The following is an 18,998-nucleotide window of genomic DNA, read 5'->3' as shown; positions in this document are numbered from 1 at the left end:
AGCCATAAATAACGAAGTATAATCTAAATTTAAGGAAATACTGTAAGAGGTTTTTCGTTGGTTACAGTGTATAACGATGTGGTACAACCGCCAAAAATAACATCAATTTTATAATGAAAAGAAGTTGCAAGCAAATAAGCCATATCTAATAGGGAGTAGGAGTTTTTTAATTGGATCAAACATGCCACAAATTAAAGGTCGTAGAACATAAATAAAAAAGGGAATTCCAGCATGCAACATAACGCTCATCACTATATACGTCTTTACTAATACGATCTTAATTATTACTATTTACTAGTAGTGTTGTTCAAGATAAAACAGATTGTTATTCCATAAACGCTTTACTTTATATGAATAATACTTGATCGTTATAAATTTGCGATCGATAATGAAAATTAGTGCACTAAGGAGTTGAGCACTTTAGCTAGGAATCTAGGATGTCCTTCAAATATTTAAGCAACAAAGTGAAAAAGAACGAAAGACAAGTAGGGCAAGTAGAAGAGATTTGGGTGCCCAATAATTAGAGGTCAATAATGCACCAAAAGGCATATTCGGATATTAAGGAAGCATAAAACTATAATATACCTTCTATATATAGCGGATATTCCTTGCCTAGTTGCCATATCCGGACCAATAAAAGCCAGCGTGGCATCCACGTGTGAAAGAATTTGATTACGTGGACGTTTATATTCTTCCGCAAATATGCTCTTTGTGGGGCCAGTATGATTGCTGAGTTGGTCATGCATGGTGGCGACGTGGACTTGAGTGGACATTTTTAGTGGATGACGTGCGTCGTCTATTTTTGATTTTCAACTTCTCAAGGATATGGTCAATTGTGTATTACGAAGGATATAATTAGATTCGTAACAGCGGAAAACGTTAATAATTTACGATTAATAAATTATAGTAAATTTGACTATTCATTATAATAGATAAAATAAAAATAACGAAAAATTCACGTAATACCTTTTAATTTTGTCATTTGCTAAATGGGTTGAAGAGTATACAACTATACATAGAGAAAACAACTTATTACTTCCTCCCATCCAAATCAAATGTTACATTTGGTTTATTACGCTTGCCGAGACGCACTTTGCAACGTGAATATCTTTAGTTACCCATTATTAAAAATTATAAAAACTTGATATTCTTATAGCATTCATGACGATGAATCAAACAAGCTAAGATCTCGCATGACTATGTTTTCTCTTATACTCCGTACATTACTAATAATATCAAAGATTCTCTACAATCATGAATAGTGCCAAAAAGTCAAATATAACCTTTGGTTTGGATGAGAGGGAGTAGGGGTGATCACCGGTCCAAAACCGGACCGGACCGGATGAACCCGCAGACCGGATAACCACATATCCCAAGACCGCGGACCGGACCGGTTAGAAGGGGACCCGGACCGGACCGGACCGGAACCCTTTAGGTCCGGTTTTTTTTGGGTTTGGACCGGACCGGTACTAATTTATAAGGCAATTTATAAGGCAATTTAGTTTTATTTTTTTATGTGGACCGGACCGGAGACCGGTCACCATATTTTTTGGGACCCGGAGACAGGACCGGTATGTATCCGGTTTGGACCGGACCGGCCGGTCCGGGTCGGTCCGGTTTGCCGGTCCGGACCACTTTCTGTTCACCCCTAGGAGGGAGTATTAAATAACGACTAACTTGAGTTGTTCTATCTAATGGATGTAATATTACGGGTTTTCTATCCTATGTCCAGAGGGCATAAGATAAGAAAGCAAAAATAGAAAGATTTTAATGTTTTTCTTGGGAAAAAAGTAAAAGTAATTGTATATTAAAATTTCCGAAGACATTATTAAAATTTTTTTATTTTTGGCTTTCTTAACCTATGTCTACTGAGCATAGGTTAGAAAAACCCGTAATTACTATTTAACCTGTTTTATGTGGGCATAGGTTAAAAAAACCCGTAATTACTATTTAACCTGTTTTAAATCCGTCTTTTGAGACATTTGCGGCAACTTTATTTTGTTCCCAATTCAACAATTATTAAATTAATGAGTTTTAAATAAGCAGGCTCCCGTGCAGCTCCCTTTCCCTATGCAGAGATCTTCTGCAGTGCAGAGAGAACAACAACAAAATGTCTAGTTTACCGTGATAGGCCTGACAGCTACGGTGTTACATAAATTATCTATTTTATTTATTTTATTATTTTATTTTTAAAATCTTTTAATTTACTAAAATCTTTGTACTACGGTTTAAATGAGTAAATCAATATTCATATCAACCAAGTGAAAACATGTTAGGAACTTAGGACTAATATTTTATTAATATGTTCTCATTGACATATTATTTTTTTATTCTTAGTTTTGTGCAAAATGAATACCGTATATCCTTGTAAAGTCAAAAAAAAGGAGGTCATCGAGCAGATTTATGTGGTTATATGCATATATAGAATAAAAGATAATATTACAAAAACATATCTTTAAATCTTCTTGTAAAAGCATTTTAAAGGCACAAATTTATGAAATTTTGTCTACATAAACACAAGAGCAGCCACACTGTAAATTAATTCATTTTACTTATGCGGAGTACCAAATAAAAACTTACATTAATGAGGTCGATTTTCAATCATACTTTAAAGAATAAGAAGAAAATTAATATAGGTGGCCCAAAAATTTTAATATTGAAAAGAGCTTGAATCACGTGAATAATGTCATTAAACAATTTAGTGGACATAATTTAACAACAATAAATAAAACGCAAATAAAAGAAGATGAAATTATTAGTCAAATTATATTGACTATAATAATCAAAGTTGTACAGTAGTATTAGCCAATTATTTAGCGCATTGCACACCAAACTATATTTATTATGTCTAGTTTGACGTTTTAGCAGACCTTGGTCAATTTACACCACTGGCAAACGACGAACATTTTCTACTGGATAATTTCATAACAAATTGTAAAAGCTGGAAATTATCACAACAACTTATTTAAGAAATGAGAGAATTTATAATTCGCAATTTTGCATCAGTTGCATACTTGCATCAATCAACTTTAGTAAATGAGCAATAATTTTACAAGTAATTATGTCGTTTACTCTTTGACATCACGAGTAAGAATTTGAATGTTACATGTCATGGACTATATATATTTGTATTCGATTTCAGTTCTAACATCTAGTGCTTTGTAACACGGTTACGTTATTACTCCGTATTATCTAAATCGGATACCATCTACATAAAATATGACTAACTGCATAAAACACGATCGATAATGTCCAAATGTAAATACCAAAAGTATTTGTTTGATCGCTGGTCGAGCTTTCCAGGAAAAAACAATAATCTCTTATCTAAGCTCTTCTTTCTTGCGCATTAGATATCTTCATCGTAGACGGTTCAACCACATGCCCGGTGCCACGAAATTTTTGAGAACTAGGTCGGGATTGAAATTCATTTTGTTCTTTGTATTCAATAAGTATTGCATGATTGAATAATTCAAGGAAGGGCGCACTGCAGGGAGGACTCTTTCAAGCAGATGACTTTTCGGGCAATTCATGGATTATACAACCTATATGTTGTATGGTGTAGAATCTGGACTTTGTGATAAAGTATTTGAACTTTATGTTAAATAATATGAGCTTTTTTATTAGAAAGTATTGATCTTATCCATTTACACATTAAAAACATGAACTTTGAATTAATTCCGAAAAAATACATATAAGCTCGGATTCTTATACCCTGATTGTACAATGCTTATGGTACAACTGGATGTATAATCCTATTTGTGCTTTTCGGGTCGTTGTAGCGGGACTTCTTTGGGAAAAAGAACTTGAACGTAATATATTTCTGTAAGACGCTTTACACAAGTCTTATTTATGCCCTGTTGTTTTGGACTTAATTTCTAACACATTTCAGTTAAGCTCTATCTATTCAGTTCATTTTCATTCAGCTCATCTCTTCAAAAATTAACCCTTACTTCAGTTCAGTTTAACTCAACTACATTAGAGGGTGTTTGGTTGGAACTTTTGAAATGGATTGGAATGGATTCAATCCATTTTAGTGTTTGGTTTGAGGTTTTTGGAATGGAGTTAGATACACAATGGATTCTAACTCCATTCCAACCCCTTGGAATCTCATACTCATGTTTTCACTCAAGTTTCTAACTCCATTCCATATTACTCCTACCTCTATATCCATTCCAGGATCGAACCAAACACTCATGAACAAGTATGAGGTTCTAACTCTACACCACTATGATATCACAATCCATTCCAAACAATTCCAATATTTCGAACCAAACAACCCCTAAGTTAAGTTCACTACAGTTCAGCTCTTTTCAGCTGAAAAAAACATGACTTTAGGATTCACAAAAACAACACGACAATTGTTGAGTCCAAAACTAGCAACAAAATTTTGGCCCAAACACACTTGGGCTAAATATAATACCTCCTTGGTTCTCTTTTCTATTAAGATCAATCCAACGAAATTTGGACCGAGTCATCTAAAAATTGTTCACACAATCATAGACAACATTATGAAAATTTACATGCATTGCTAGGGTTAAAAAGGTTACTGCCAGTGAACAAACTGTTGCTAAGGCTGAGACAGATCTCTTGTATACAGAGTTGGGCAAGTAAGGGTACGAGTCGGGTGGCGGTAGCGTACATTCGTCACCGTTAAAGTAAATCTTTCGAGGGAAAGCCCAACCTTGCCGAAATGTGAAAGTGTCTGGATCCTTTTGCATTAAGATCTCTGACTGTATACTTCCGAATTTTCCAGCTTCCATCAACATTTCATTGTAGTATTTCATCCCGTAAAACATTCCCGTATCATCTGTAACATTATAAACACTATTAAAACTCAAAATTTAAGACTTTGGTGATATTTTTCATATTAGCGTTAGAAATAGACCTGTCAAAACGAAAACCCGACCCACCCGACCCGGTTTTTTGACCCGCGACCCGTTTGATCCGAACCCGAAATGACCCGTTATTCTAGGACTGAGATCCGACCCGAACGGGTCGACCCGCTGGGTCAAGGAAAAATCATGAATTTTATTAAAAATATTAATATTTATATATTATATTTGAAAAAATAGTTAAAAAATTAATTTTTTATTACTTAAAATTGTAAATTCAACTAAAAAGTCAATTTTATATAACTTTTATAATATTTAATAATAAAATAATTATTAAAAAACTTTATTTAATAATTATGTCAATATAAATAATGTAAATGTTGAATATGATTAAAATAATAGTTTTAAATATGTTTTATTTTTTAAAAATTATTTTTTAAATTAAAAAAATAGTTTAAAAAAGACGTTAAAAATTACTCCCTCCTATTCCAGATAACCGTCTCATTGTCCATTTCCGTCTATTCACAATAATGTCTCATTGTTTATTTTTGGTAAGTGTTGTGTGGTCTAAATTCAATTTCATTTCCGTCTATTCATATAACTGTGCCATTGTCCGTTTTGTGTGGTCTAAACTCACTTCCTTAATTCTTGTGTCATATTCACAATGAGACGGTTCTTTGGAATAGGAGGGAGTATTTCTTAACCCGTATTCTGACCCTAACCCAACCGCGGCCCGTATGACCCGATCCGTATGTGACCCGACCTGTATGACCCGACTTGGGACCCGGCCCGCCCAACCCGTTTGACAGGTTTAGTTAGAAATAAGAGGATGAGAACTTACTTATTGATTGATATGGAGAAGTGGGGGTGTAGTCGAAACTGAAGACTTGGGTGATATTCTTCATATTAGGGTGCTGAACAGTGAGTGTCCACTGTGTGTAGTTCATTCGGTAATTGAAGTTGGTGATGCTGATTTTAACGCGCCAGTAGTCCTCGTAATTGACTTTAACATGCCAATGTACTCGTATTGGGCACATATGGCGGGTGCATTGAAGCAAGGGCGTGTTATCCTTTGTCGGAGTATGTATCCCCGCTGTCTTCAGTAGTTTCGAATCACTTCTGCAAGCAGTGGCGGAGCCAGGATTTGAACTTAGGAGGGCGAAAAATTTAGGGGGAGGGGGGTATCGTGGCTTTCTTTTTCATTTTATATTACACTACTGTACCAACCTGCTTACGAAAAACTACTTTCCAAGCGAACTACCCTCAAGGTTTTATTTTACAAAAATAGGGCTCCTTTACTTTGTCTATCCTTTTCCCTCCCTTCAACCAGCCCAGTCAGCAGAAAGCAGGCGCATGTCCTCTTCCTGAAAAGAAAGAAGGGGCAGCCGACCGCTCTACCACTGAGCTACTGAGGAACACTATTGGGGTGTACAGAAAGCGAAGAAACCCCACTTAAGATCTTTCATGCCCGCTAGCCAATTTAAAGTCTTTCATTAGAATTAATTAAAAAGCTGCACACTGAGAAGTGAAACCCTGTGACTAGATCGTCCTGGTAGATCTGGTAGAACTGCTGCTTGCCGCTTCCTTTTCCTTGAAAGTTAAGGCTGCGAATCATTCTCGCGCATATTGACGAACATAGAGATCTTTCTCTTCCCGAATGACTATTTTCATAAAGTACATTCGGAAAAAAATCGGAAATTTAACTAAAAACTTCGAAAATTTCATCCGTCGAGGGGGGGGGGGGGGCGACTGTCTCTCGTCTTCCCTAACTCCACCACTGTCTGCAAGTAGTAGAGGAAACAAGTGTATTTTTCTATGATAAACACCCTTTTTTTGTTTCGTTCATTTAGATTTCATACGTTTGTTTAATATATGTGAGGTATACTTTAATGAAACGTATGGAATTGAAGTGAACCGAGGAAGTATGTATGTTGTATGTATTGCTTACTTGATGCAGTCTGTTATATGTTCACATCCACAGGCGCAACTCGGGCAAGAAGTGATTGTTTCGTTGTAGAATGCTGAATACGAAACACAACAAGGCGGATATTTTCCGGCTAGGAACTTTGAGTATGTACAAGTCACATTCCATGTCACTACAATCATTAAATTAACAAACACAACATGTATAAGTGCTTAAATTAACATGTTAATCTCAAATTCGAATCGAATGAAAAATGTTGAAAGCAAAGTGCTTGCATATTATCATCATTTAGTTTAGTTCAGTTCAGCTCTATTCAGTTCAGCTCATCCCTTATTTACTAAAAGAATAGGCGAAACTCCAAATTTTCCCGCCTAAATTTGTTATTTTTAGCATATTTTATAAATATGGTGTGCTATAATACACATAATCTTTCAGATTTATATATTTATGTCATTTAGTATTTTACTTTCTACACAAAATTATCTTCAATCTTTTTACGATATAAAAAGGAATTCTTTCTTTTTGTTTAAAGAATCATACGAAAAGAATTCATTAATTTTCTATGATAAAAAGTTGCGGTAAAAAATATATCATCAATAAAATTTTATAAAATAACACCATTAATCTCTCAGTAATAAGAAAAACTTTCTAGAAATACTCATTTCATGATTAATACGACGATTTTTACTTTGATTTTTCAAATCAAAATATAACGATGAAAAATGTAAAAAAAAAAAAAAGATTAATTAATTTAAATTTCATAAATATAATACACTAAAAAAAAAGTAAAACTCTATATATACCGTGTCATTGCACGGGAGCTAAACTAGTTTCAGTTCATTTCAGTTCAATTTAGTTAAGTACTTCAGCTGCATTAAATTCGATTAAGTTCAGTTCAACCGAAAAGAACAAAGCCTTAATACGAGAGTTACAGAGTTAAACAAAACTTACTCAAGGCTTGAGTTTTACGACGACGGTCCTGAGCAAAGAAAATGGTGGAGGGAACAATCTTAGCAGGGCCACAAGTGTAACCAGGGCCAGGGCCCAAAAAAGTGAAGTTTTGAGGTAGGCCAACGGTATCGACCGAGGTTCCGGCGTCACCGACACTGACTTGAAATTTGGCTAATGATGCATTTGGGTTTTGGCCAAAGGATGGAAGCACCCCACCCTTACAACAATTGGTGTATTGTTGAGTAAAAGGTGCATTAGGCAAGAGATCTATAACATTTGGGGTCTTTTTGCAACAATGTGGTGTATTTAGTTTGAATTTTGAGCAATCTCCTTGCTCTGTTGTTTGGGCTCCAACCATTGACCATATTACTTCTTTCCCGGCCCATGTCCAGCCCAATTGCCATCCCGGAGGCCCGATTTGTCGGTACATTTGGAGATTGTGTACCGATACTGCTGCCTGCGTATAATTCGCTCAAATAATAATCACAAATTGTTACGGATAGTGGTGGAGCCAGGGAGGGGCTAGCAGGGGCGGTCGTCCCCGCTTGCGTTTGAAAATTTTGAAATTTTTAGTTAAAATTTTCAAATTTTCGCCCTCGCTATCTTACATTCCTGGCTCCGCCACTGGAACTTACGGAGTATGTAAAAAATTAACAAATGGACGAACGAAGAAAACTAGAAGATATCAGTGAACGGGAGGGAGTACGATACCACATAGCCATCGAGGGTCCACGACATAATATCCCATTTAATGGTTATATTCCCGGTTGGGTCCAAAGGATCATATGCAGCTACAACACAAGAAAAGAGGTCATAACTCGTGTTTAGAAGTACAGAAACTGACGATTTTTTTTTTTCTCAAATCGATCATCTTTCCAAGTACAAAATTTGAAAAATGAGATTTGTCAAGTTTGGAACTCGTGATTAAGATATATGGATGGTCACTCAAAGTTTAAGACAAAAGGATCACCTGCATAAGAGAGCATTGCTATAAGGCAAAGTGCTAAAATCGCCATTTCCGATTTCCTTAGACAACTCCAAACTCACGTTTGCTCCAAAACATCGTTATTAGTACAATATTACACTAGCAATCGAAATTGTGCGGGATTTAAATTAGTTATCTTTATAACGATATAAAATTGTGTAATGTATTTCTCTTCTTTAAATTGCATTTGATGCAAATTTGATTGCTAAGGGCTGAGGGCTTATATAATTGTACATAATTAAAGTTATCTAGTTTTACACATGTTGCTATTTATACCCTTAGCCCTTTTTCGTTCCAAAGCGTCTTGCTTGTGACGGGCTAATCCCATCACAAGCTGAAGACCTCTCACAAAAAGGGAGAGGGGATAAGGTGGGGCACCCCCATGTGCTTCTCACTCACCTCTCAATGGATATTTTGTGAGAGGAAACGGTATCCGTCACAAGTTTTGTGACGGATATCGTCCGTCTTCAATGAGATTTAGTGTTTTCGTTACGAGTTGGTCTTCCTTAAGGCAAGTCGTTTCTGTCTGAAACAATAGGACGGAATTTTGAGACCATTTACAACAAATGGTCACAAAACTTCGTCTTATTGTTTTTGACAAAAATGGCTCGTCTGAAATAAGAATTTGCGTTTACGAGTTGATTATCCTTTTCCAGTGAGTTCCTAAATTGTTGGACGTGAATGTATTAACAAAATGGAGTATTAATCAAAGCATTAACAAGAGATTAAGATGTTCATTAACTCAGCTTTTGATGTCTTACCAATATGATAATGACTTGTGAGCAATGATACCAAAATACTAAACCTCCAAAATACTCCCTCGGTCACTGTCATTTATTTACGTTTAGTTTTGGGACACAACGACCAAGAAAAGAGGAAGTGACCAATTATTAGATGACACAAGTAAAATTGAGTGTAGATGATAAAATTGTCCATTAAAGATATTCCTAATATAAAAAGGTAAACAATTGACTGAGATGCCCGGCCAAAATGGATCGAATAGGTAAATAAATAACCGAAACTGAGGGAGTACCGCGTTACCACATCGACTGAGGTTCTGAACATACCAATACGGCAATACTGTGTATGTTCTTGATGTTTCAGGTTCCAACTTCCTCTAACAAGTGAGTATGAATGTATGATATAGGCCCTGTTTGGTAAACGGTAGAAGCAAATTAATAATAGCAGATAGCGTTAGCAGATTTTAGTAGCAGGTTTGACCATCATATTAAATTAGCAGAATTAAAGTTCTGTTTGGTAAAACTAACTGAAAAGGTAGCTGAAACCTGAAAAGGGAGCTGAAAACTGAAAAGCTAACTGAAAACTGAAAAGGTAATAGATAAGGTAGCTGAAAATTAGGAACTGATAAGGTAGCTGATTATATAAAAAAGTGTTTGGCAAACTAACCGAAAAGGTAACTGATTTTGATGAAATGACGTAAAAGTATATGATAATTATTTAATATTATAAATGTAAGGGGGTAAAAACGGAAAAACAAATCAAATCAGGTACCTGAAATCTTAAATGTTACTCTAGGTAGCATTTCATTTCAGGTTAAATAAGCTATTTGCCAAACGTTACAGAAAAAATAAGGTACCTGGAATTTTGGTCAAATATGCTACTTTGACCAAATCAGGTACCTGAAATGTCTTGGCAAACGGAGCCTAAGAAAATGTGTTTGGTAACTAGCAGATTATATGAAAAATCCACCATTTCCATGTATAAACTCAATATGCTACTTACAATATGCTGCTATTAGCAGCATATTCAAAAATAGTAGAATCCGGCAAATATGCTATCTGAATATATCATTAACCAAACACATAAAATTAGGATGGGTCAAATTACTATTTAAGCCAAAATCTACTAATTTCACCTAATATGTTGTTTACCAAATAGGGTCATAGTGAGCCTCAGGATTGGGTTTAAGTCGGGTCATATTAAAAGCCAAGGCAGCAAGGCCTACGCATGTTATATGGCTTCTCGTTAATTGTTACTCCCTTTGTCTCAATCATGGTATCAATTATTATTACATGCATCATTTAATGGAAACTTGAGATTATTTCTCATAATAACGAATTGATTGGTACATGAATATTAGAGATCAAAGTAAATATTAATGCAATGCAACCATGCAAGCTAAGTATATATTGTTATACGTGTAATAAAGGAAAAAATAATTGAACGATGAACTAACCCATATGCATGCATGCACATCATAATATCATATTATAAAATTAATTACACTCCAATACTTAAAAATAAGGTCTATCAAAAAAATTGTTTTAATGTATTATGGACGATAAATGAAATATAATCAAAGAAAATGACGTTTATTTGAACTCGAGAGAACTATCAATAATCTATCAAAATCAATACCTCAATCTTGACGACTAGGTCATGACATCATCGGTAAATCCTATAAGGACGTAAAAAAAATCGTGCATGTAAAAATAAAAATAAAAATAAAGTAAACGAAGTACAAAATTTTCTAAGCAATACATAAGAAATAACGTTTAAAGCCTTAAGGACAAATCAAGGCATGGATTATCGTCTTCAACCTTCACTTTAAGGTTTAAATCTCGAGTGATGTTACGATCAGCTCCACTATTTGTATTATCACGGATCTCATCATTAATTGTAGGCAAAGATCTTGAAAGATTATTGAAGTTATTGAAGGCGGAACGAGTAATATTGTTACCTAATAATCTTATTTTATCGTAAGATGGTTGAGGATTAATCAATGGTTTAGACGGTCCAATCGACGTCCTACCATAACCATATCGATATCCAGGACTCGACGGCCACGAGTAGGTAGGCTTATGAATCATGGAATTTGTTGTTATCACGCCAAGGGGCGGTCTCTTATAATAAGATGGACCGTATATTAAATTGTACATATTACCCGTATAGGGTTGGTACAAATTAAAAGATGGGACGAGTTCAGTGTTAGTAACTCGTCTCATCTTATCCCTAGCACGCTCTTGTTTATGAGCGTTTTGGTGACCACCTAAAGCTTGAGACGTTGAAAACTCTCCTTTGCAATAGTTGCACGTAAAAACCCTTGTAGTAGGCTTCGCTTCTAAAGATGATGATTCATCTGTCGAAATTTTTGGTTGAGATGATTCTTTCTGATCGAAACTTGAAAGTTTAAGATCAAATGCGTTATTTGATAATTGAGACGTGATTTTCTCCTCATTATCGTCGATAATTACACCCTTCATCTTCTTATTATCTTCCTTTTTGAATGAAGATGATGATTTGGCAACCATGGTTAAAACTTTTAAACTCGATAATTACGACGACTTTAATTGCAAGTTAATTTATTTGATTGTAAAAAAACTTGTGATTAGATGATCCTTTTATAAGGTGAAAGTGTTAAATGTCAAAGATCTTTCATGTATGGGAAGACAACTCAGTCAAATTTTTATATCTCATAAATTTATGTAAATATTGCCAAAACATTAAGATTTTAATGAAATGTTATTAACTTTATTCAAATAATATATCAAATTTAACTCTTAAGATTACTTTTATATGAAAAAGTATGAATGTTTTTATTCAAATAGAATAATAATATTAATAGAATTATTCACTTAACAAAAATAAAATTGTGTGCTAATAGAAGTTTCCTTGGTTAATAAATTTATTTGTTATTGCAAAATTTGATGACATCATATTTCCAAATTGTCATGTTTATTACGTATGACGTAAGCCCCAATCTTATATATATTAAGCAAGTGAGTCCATTTTTATTATTTTATTATTATTAATATCGAATTTAATGTAGTTGACTTTAAAAAATATTAAATTATTTTACCAAAAAAAAAATATATTTAATTGTGTTCATGCAATCATGCCAACTGTTGTTGCCATAAAATTAATCCATGTATATTTGCACACTAATATGAGTTATCTGGTTAATAAATAAATGAATTTTCTACCTAAACAAATCAGATATGCCGTTTTGACTTATTTTGATAACAAATAAAATCTTGATGTGTCACATCTTTAAAATTTACGTAAATGTGATCACTTCATTCAAACGTAAAGTATTTACTTATTAATTGCATGTATTGTTTAAAATTTGAACTAAACATGAAGATTTTAGCATTTACTCGGTATATTATATTAACTTGTAGACGCCAGCTAGCTTAATTGGTAAAGTTATGAGAGTTAGTATTCATGATCCGGGTTCAAACCTCATTAGCAGCATATTCGTCCTTGTAGCTCCCTTAATGCCAAAATAAAAAATATATATAGAAACTCTTATTTGGTGATTATGAATCTATGATTAGGTGAATTCCATGGAATTGAATTTTGAATACTAATAAGACTTTGGTAATATGTCACTAATCAAATGCAGTATGTGGATTATACATGTATAGTTTTTGAGCATTAAGATAAAGTTTTTGAGTTTTAATTTTAAAATTTTGAGTTTTATTATAAAAATTTTGAGTTCATTTATTTAAACATTAATCTCAAAAAGTTACATTATAACTCAAAAAAATTACATATAAGCTCGAAAAAATTTGATTTTTGACATCATAAAAATAAAATGTAATTTATAAACTCTATAGAACTTAAAAAAAATACACAAAAACTCAAAAAGTCATTAAATATGAGGTAGTACATCTGATGTACAATCTTTTTTCTCAATCAAATGTGTTGTAACGGATGCATAAAATAAAAGAAATAACAAACGAAAATAAAATAAATAAATTTAAAATGGTTCATATATTAACGTTCTGTTAGCTAAGTCCACGATCTAGAGGTAAGGAAGATTTTATCGATCTAGAGTAGTTATTACAGATTTCTGAATGAAGAACTATGCCAATAATACAAAAACTTCAGAGAGACGGTCAGGGACCTATTGAAGTGCCATCCCGCACAATTCGAAAGGGGACTGAATAGATTCAAGCATATCACACAGTTTATACAAGAATTTGTGAATAATTGTTCTTGAAAAAAAATTGAGAACCTAAGCATGATATCAATTTTGTTAGTTTTGAAAAAGTTTGTAGCAAAAAATTCTCGGTTTAACTTCTGCGGTTTTGGATTCAATGAAAACAATATCGCCTACATCGATCTTACAGAATCTTCAGCGTAGGCTACAGTTGCAAAATTCTGACGCCTTCACCTCGCCATGGATGAAACCCTTTGAGAGGCTATGCGGGTTAACACTATTGGCGTAGGATGAAAAATTTAGACTAAAGTGCTCGCATCTCTAAACTTGATCCGTCTTTAGCATTCCCTTCGGAGGTGGTTGTAGGCTCATGGTTGTCCCTGCTAGTCATCTCTTGAACAGGCGGTGGGTTGATAACAGTCATGGACATGGCAGCGTCATCTGAGAGACGGGCCTTCATCTCACGATGCTCCTGGCATAAGGCACACCAATGCATGCAGCAATGCACCATGCATGGATCACAAGGGGAGTCCTGCATATTTACATAAACGTCGCATATTAGACTCACATTGTTATAGTAGTAGACTAGTATCTAGCACACCGGCACCTAGTAGACCTGGCAAAACGGGTCAGTGGGTCGGGTTTGTTGGTCGGGTCGGGGTTGTTTTGGGTTGGGTCATTTTCGGGTCAATGAATAAAAGAGAAATAACCATTTGAAGTCTTTTCGGTTCAATTAGAGTTATATTTTGTCGGGTCATTTTCGGGTTTGATGGTTTCAGATCCGGTCATTTTCGGGTCGGGCCAGGTAGGAGTCAATAAGCTCGGGTCATGTTCGCGTCGGTTCGGTTTGGGACAGGTCAATTCGTGTTTTCGGGTCACATTCGGGTGATGTAGTTCGAGTCACTTCGGGTCTCGGGTCAGTCTTTTTGGGTCGGGTCAATCGGATCGGGTTACTTTTGCCAGGTCTACCTAAAAGTGAGCAATATTAGGTCTACCTAAAAGTGAGCAATATTCGAGCAAAACTGACTGACCCCAACCGAATAAAAACTTAAGCTGTAAAAATAAATAAATAAATAAATAACGGTCCCAAAAATGACCAGATAACAAAATACCCAAAACCTTAATAACTATGACCGAAAAATGACCAATTGACCCCGCCAACCAAAACGACCCCTAACCTTAACTGAACCTTACCCAATATGACCCGCTAATAAATCTGTGAGATCTACACGCAATTGACGGTGTGACGCAAGTGACGTTGCTCTATGTTAAAAGAGAAAAGGGGGCAAGTATAATAAGTCACCTTGAGGTGATAATTTCTTTGCAATGTTTGTCGAGCAAGACCAGTATAGATTCCGCACATCCACCATGCAAAAAAGAGGCCTTCCCATATAAGACATGTTGTTCTAGGGTCAATAATGCCATAGGTGAAAGCTGTAACACCGGCGAGTGCCATTCCGCCTTCAACAAAAACTGCATGACAAATGCATGGTGTAGTCCAAGGGGTTTCATCTCTCAACCTTTCGATATTCCGTCCGAATAAGACACATGGACAAAAAAGTCCAGTCCAACCTGAGAGGCAAAAAATAAAAAGGTTTAAGGGTTTAGTAAATTGTTCAGAATAAAGGGGCGCGCGTATTGAAAAAAATAAAACCAGTTCATCCACTTCTTTTGATCCTGTTGCCTAATCTCCAAGCAAGAATCTCTACACAAAATGCAACACAAGTACAAATATTTCGAATGCATTGCTTTGCGTGGGATATTATTGTGAAATTTTGACCAGCCAACGGAGATTGTAATGCCAGCAGGGTGAACTGTAAACATTGTTTATGACAGCGTGAGGGTGAAAATCATACGTACTATAAAAGTGTTTTCGATGTTTTATAATGCTTCTATATGCGGGGTTCTGGATACATTAAGATTACCAGCATATTCGACAAGAATCTATTACCAGTATAACACTCACAAGTTCCTGGAAATGTTAAAACGGTTCCGATTACAATTTTGAAATCAACTTTGAGAAGAGAAACAGTGATAAGAACTCACAGCTGTCAGTATCTTCAGCGCATCCAAAGATCCCAGTGGACCAAGGTTCATTAGCAGGAGCTTGATAGCTTTCAGGTAGAGCCTGTCCGCATTCATGACAAGTCCGAATATCCAACTGCACAATCAAGAGCACGCAAGGGGAGCATTTTAAGAAGGGGCATATAGCACAGACAAAAGGGAGTCAGTGGGGTTGAAGACCAAACATCAAACAACAAAATTGCCCTAATACCAAAATGCTCTGGAGTCGGCTAACATGCGTAATCATTTAAAACCAGCAATGACAGGTCAAATAATGAAACGGAAAAAAAAACTAAGGAGGCCAAGAAATTACCCTTGACCTTCAGTTTTATATAATCGCTAATCAACCATTGAGCCAAAGGGATCAAGTGATCATCAATGTACTAATTTGTATAAGAAGTTTACGGAGTTGAACAGGCACTACAAATCGATTAGAGCAACATGGCAAATTCAAAAAAATTAGTTAAATCATACTCGGGATTTTATCTCCCGAATATGCTAAAGTATCCATGCTAAGGAAAATCGACATCTTGTTGGACTTGGACAGTAACTTTCAACAAGTATTCAGAGTAACTTCGATTTTATCTCCAAAACAATCTATCTAACCATCCGCGGGATTTAAAGTAGAAACACATCCATCCAATACATAATCTTAAACCAAAAAGGGATCAATCTTGGTCTAAGTAATTAATTAATAGAACCAATCTTATCTCCTAAACCAAATCCTCTACCGCCCTAACCCCATTAGAAAGTAAAACTGAGCACATAGTCATCTCCAGGGGCAATTCGCAAATTCCTAATTACTAATACGCTTCATTTACTTGATGATAATAACAAAAAAAATAAGTTCATTGCATAAAGATCAGCAAGAACCACCAAAATAAGTCTATTGACCATATTTTTCTGGTTTCTTAAGTAAACACAAAGTGATGAAACCAGACAAAACCAAAATAAGTCCACTGATTAAGTTGTTAATCTGCTTTTAGAATTCGCTGATTTTAATACATAATTCACGAATTAGTGCGAATTAATTCGAAAACGTATTGCGAATTGATACGCGCTTATCAATTCGCAATTCGCACCCTAGGTGAGCGAATTAGGTAACCCTGGTCATCTCCATCACCACGTCAACCGCCTAGATGGAACTCCTTCCAATTCTACAGAATCTCCCCACTCCCCCTCACAGATTTTGAAACCCGGGGTAATTTCAAAGAATCGGAGGGAGTATAGCTCGAAATATTTCAATGCTACACACTCCCACATAAATACTCCTACAATTTAGCTTACTATCAAATTGGTAAAGATCGGGTCTTGGGAAAGTACAAACACATGATCATATCATATCATATGAGCTAAAAACCCAACAATCTAACATTCCCAAAGATCAAAGATCACACTTTCATGCCTAAAATTCACATGATAACACAAATTGACCATCAAAAAACTAAACATCAACAAAATTACACAATGCACAACAACAATCATTAAAGATCATATACTCCCTCCGTCCCGTTCATTTGTTGTCCTTTTCCATATTGGGGTGTCTCAGTGAGTTGTTGACCTTTGTATTTTAAGAATGAACTTGATCAGCAATTTGATCATTCACACTCAATTTGTTCCACTTATCATTTAGTAATTGGCCAATTTCCCTTTCTTTGGTCTTTGTGCCAAAACCAAAGGACAACAAATGACCGGGGCAGAGGGGGTATTTTACAAGTCAACCTACATTTCAATCAAATGCAAACACAAACATAAACAACATTCACCATCATAACTGGACATCAACACAATGCACAACACACCAAACAACAAAAAATCACAACAATCATCAAAGTTCATATCTTTTTCAATTGAACATACATTCCAATCAAATTGAAACACAAAACAAAAACAAAAACTAAATAAAAAATTCAAGACATGGGTTTTGTAGATCAAACAGTAATAACAAAAGGGTCAAATCCAAAACTCAAAATCAAAAATGCCAATAAAATTATGAATAATCATGAAGTAAAAGAGAAACCTGAGAAGTTGGAATTGCTTGATTAAGTTCACCAGGTTCAATCTCTTGTTCATCAGCAGAAACTTGAGCTTTAGTCAACTTTACATATCTTGATGTCTCATCTTCACCCATCATGTTTAATTGTTTAAGTTTGTGTTGTAAAATTTGGGTTATTTGATCAAACCCAGAAAAATGTAAGCACGATTGAGATGGAATAGAGAGAAATTGACCAAATTAGGGTGATTTTGTACAGAGTGCTAGATTCAGGGGAGAGTGGACAATTAGTGTTTGGTGGGAGGTTCTTCGATCAAAAGTCAAGACTGCAGTTTTAATTAAAATGGACAAACGGGTCAAATTTATTCACAAATACTATCCAACAACGAGTTGTACAGTAGCATTGTACAACCGTCTCAACGTTGTCGAGCTCTACACAAAGTTGTTGAGCTATTTTACAAGTTATTGGTCTATTTTACAAAGTTATTGAGGTTAATAACTTTGTATCATAACTCGATAATTTTGTTAGTAGAGCTCGATAATTCTATAACAAAGCTCAACTACATTTTTTGAAATTGTCATCTCATTAATAATCAACTAAGCGTAGGTTACAATGAAGATAACAAATAGACAAAGGAAAATCAAGATTGCTAACGTAAAAAATACATTCAAAATAACTATCTAATTACTTGGTAAAATACGCGCGCTCCAAAATCATAAATTTCTTGAATCTATGAATAATCGATGTCTTTGCATCCTTCTTGATGGAGGGAAACAGTGTAGCCGTCTTGATGTATTCATCCACGAAACAAATCTGATAATCTCCCCGTCGATTAAAACTTATTTTATTGATAACAAACCCACGAAAAAATGGAAAAACCCCGAAAGAAGGGACGGAACAACAGATCTCACCAAAAGGGAGACTATTATTGAAAATAAGATAGATCTGCATAAAATTAGTTGTTTAAGAAAGCTTTTGAGGGGCTTACCATCGATGGATGATCGATGGAAGCCCCCGAATAATAATGGAGGCTAGGTTTTTAGAGAGGGTTTTTTTAGAGAGAGAGGGTTTTTTAGAGAGAAAGCTCAACTACATTGAATAAGTGTATATACAATCAGTTGTATAATACATTAACTGAATTTATTTGGATTATTTTAATTTTGGTTTTAGCTCAATTTCGATTGGATTTATTACGATTAACCATTTTAATCGGTTTGTGTTATTTCGAGTGACGGAGGAATCGGGTCGAGTCTATATCTGTAAAGGTGAGCTAGGGGATAATATTCTTGAGCTCGTTAAGAAATTAGCTTAATATTCCTCAAATTTTTCAATCTTAATCTAA

At 35.0% G+C, this 18,998-nt stretch overlaps 3 protein-coding genes across 4 annotated transcripts; all 3 read right to left on the bottom strand.

Annotated features, from left to right (window-relative positions):
• Positions 1 to 4,475: 4,475 nt before the first annotated feature.
• Positions 4,476 to 8,460, bottom strand: LOC141608729 (COBRA-like protein 4). The gene is made up of 5 exons (XM_074428073.1): positions 8,419 to 8,460; positions 7,708 to 8,164; positions 6,781 to 6,928; positions 5,674 to 5,951; positions 4,476 to 4,807 (listed from the first exon to the last, which is right to left on the bottom strand). Exons 1-5 carry the CDS (start codon positions 8,443 to 8,445, stop codon positions 4,476 to 4,478), a joined length of 1,242 nt encoding a protein of 413 aa, XP_074284174.1. The 5' UTR covers positions 8,446 to 8,460.
• A 2,748-nt stretch (positions 8,461 to 11,208) lies between these two features.
• On the bottom strand, positions 11,209 to 11,964 carry LOC141608728 (uncharacterized). Its single transcript, XM_074428072.1, has one exon. The coding sequence runs from the start codon at positions 11,962 to 11,964 to the stop codon at positions 11,209 to 11,211; it is 756 nt and encodes a 251-aa protein (XP_074284173.1).
• Positions 11,965 to 13,410: 1,446 nt separating this feature from the next.
• Positions 13,411 to 17,985, bottom strand: LOC141606572 (cell number regulator 6-like). Of its 2 annotated transcripts, XR_012526760.1 has the most exons (5): positions 17,683 to 17,967; positions 15,645 to 15,759; positions 14,902 to 15,170; positions 13,825 to 14,130; positions 13,411 to 13,738 (listed from the first exon to the last, which is right to left on the bottom strand). XR_012526760.1 is itself a non-coding variant. In XM_074425751.1 (4 exons), the coding sequence occupies exons 1-4, from the start codon at positions 17,794 to 17,796 to the stop codon at positions 13,903 to 13,905; spliced, it is 726 nt and encodes a 241-aa protein (XP_074281852.1). In that variant the 5' UTR covers positions 17,797 to 17,985; the 3' UTR covers positions 13,411 to 13,902. The 2 variants fall into 2 exon arrangements, 1 of the variants encoding a protein (XP_074281852.1); XM_074425751.1 differs by having other exon boundaries at positions 13,411 to 14,130; positions 17,683 to 17,985.
• Between the last annotated feature and the right edge of the window lie 1,013 nt (positions 17,986 to 18,998).

Source organism: Silene latifolia, chromosome 10 (assembly GCF_048544455.1).
Source record: "Silene latifolia isolate original U9 population chromosome 10, ASM4854445v1, whole genome shotgun sequence".
In the NCBI taxonomy this organism is placed as follows: domain Eukaryota; kingdom Viridiplantae; phylum Streptophyta; class Magnoliopsida; order Caryophyllales; family Caryophyllaceae; genus Silene; species Silene latifolia.
Note: the sequence above shows the minus strand (reverse complement) of the source record. Positions and strands in the feature narration are given on the sequence as shown.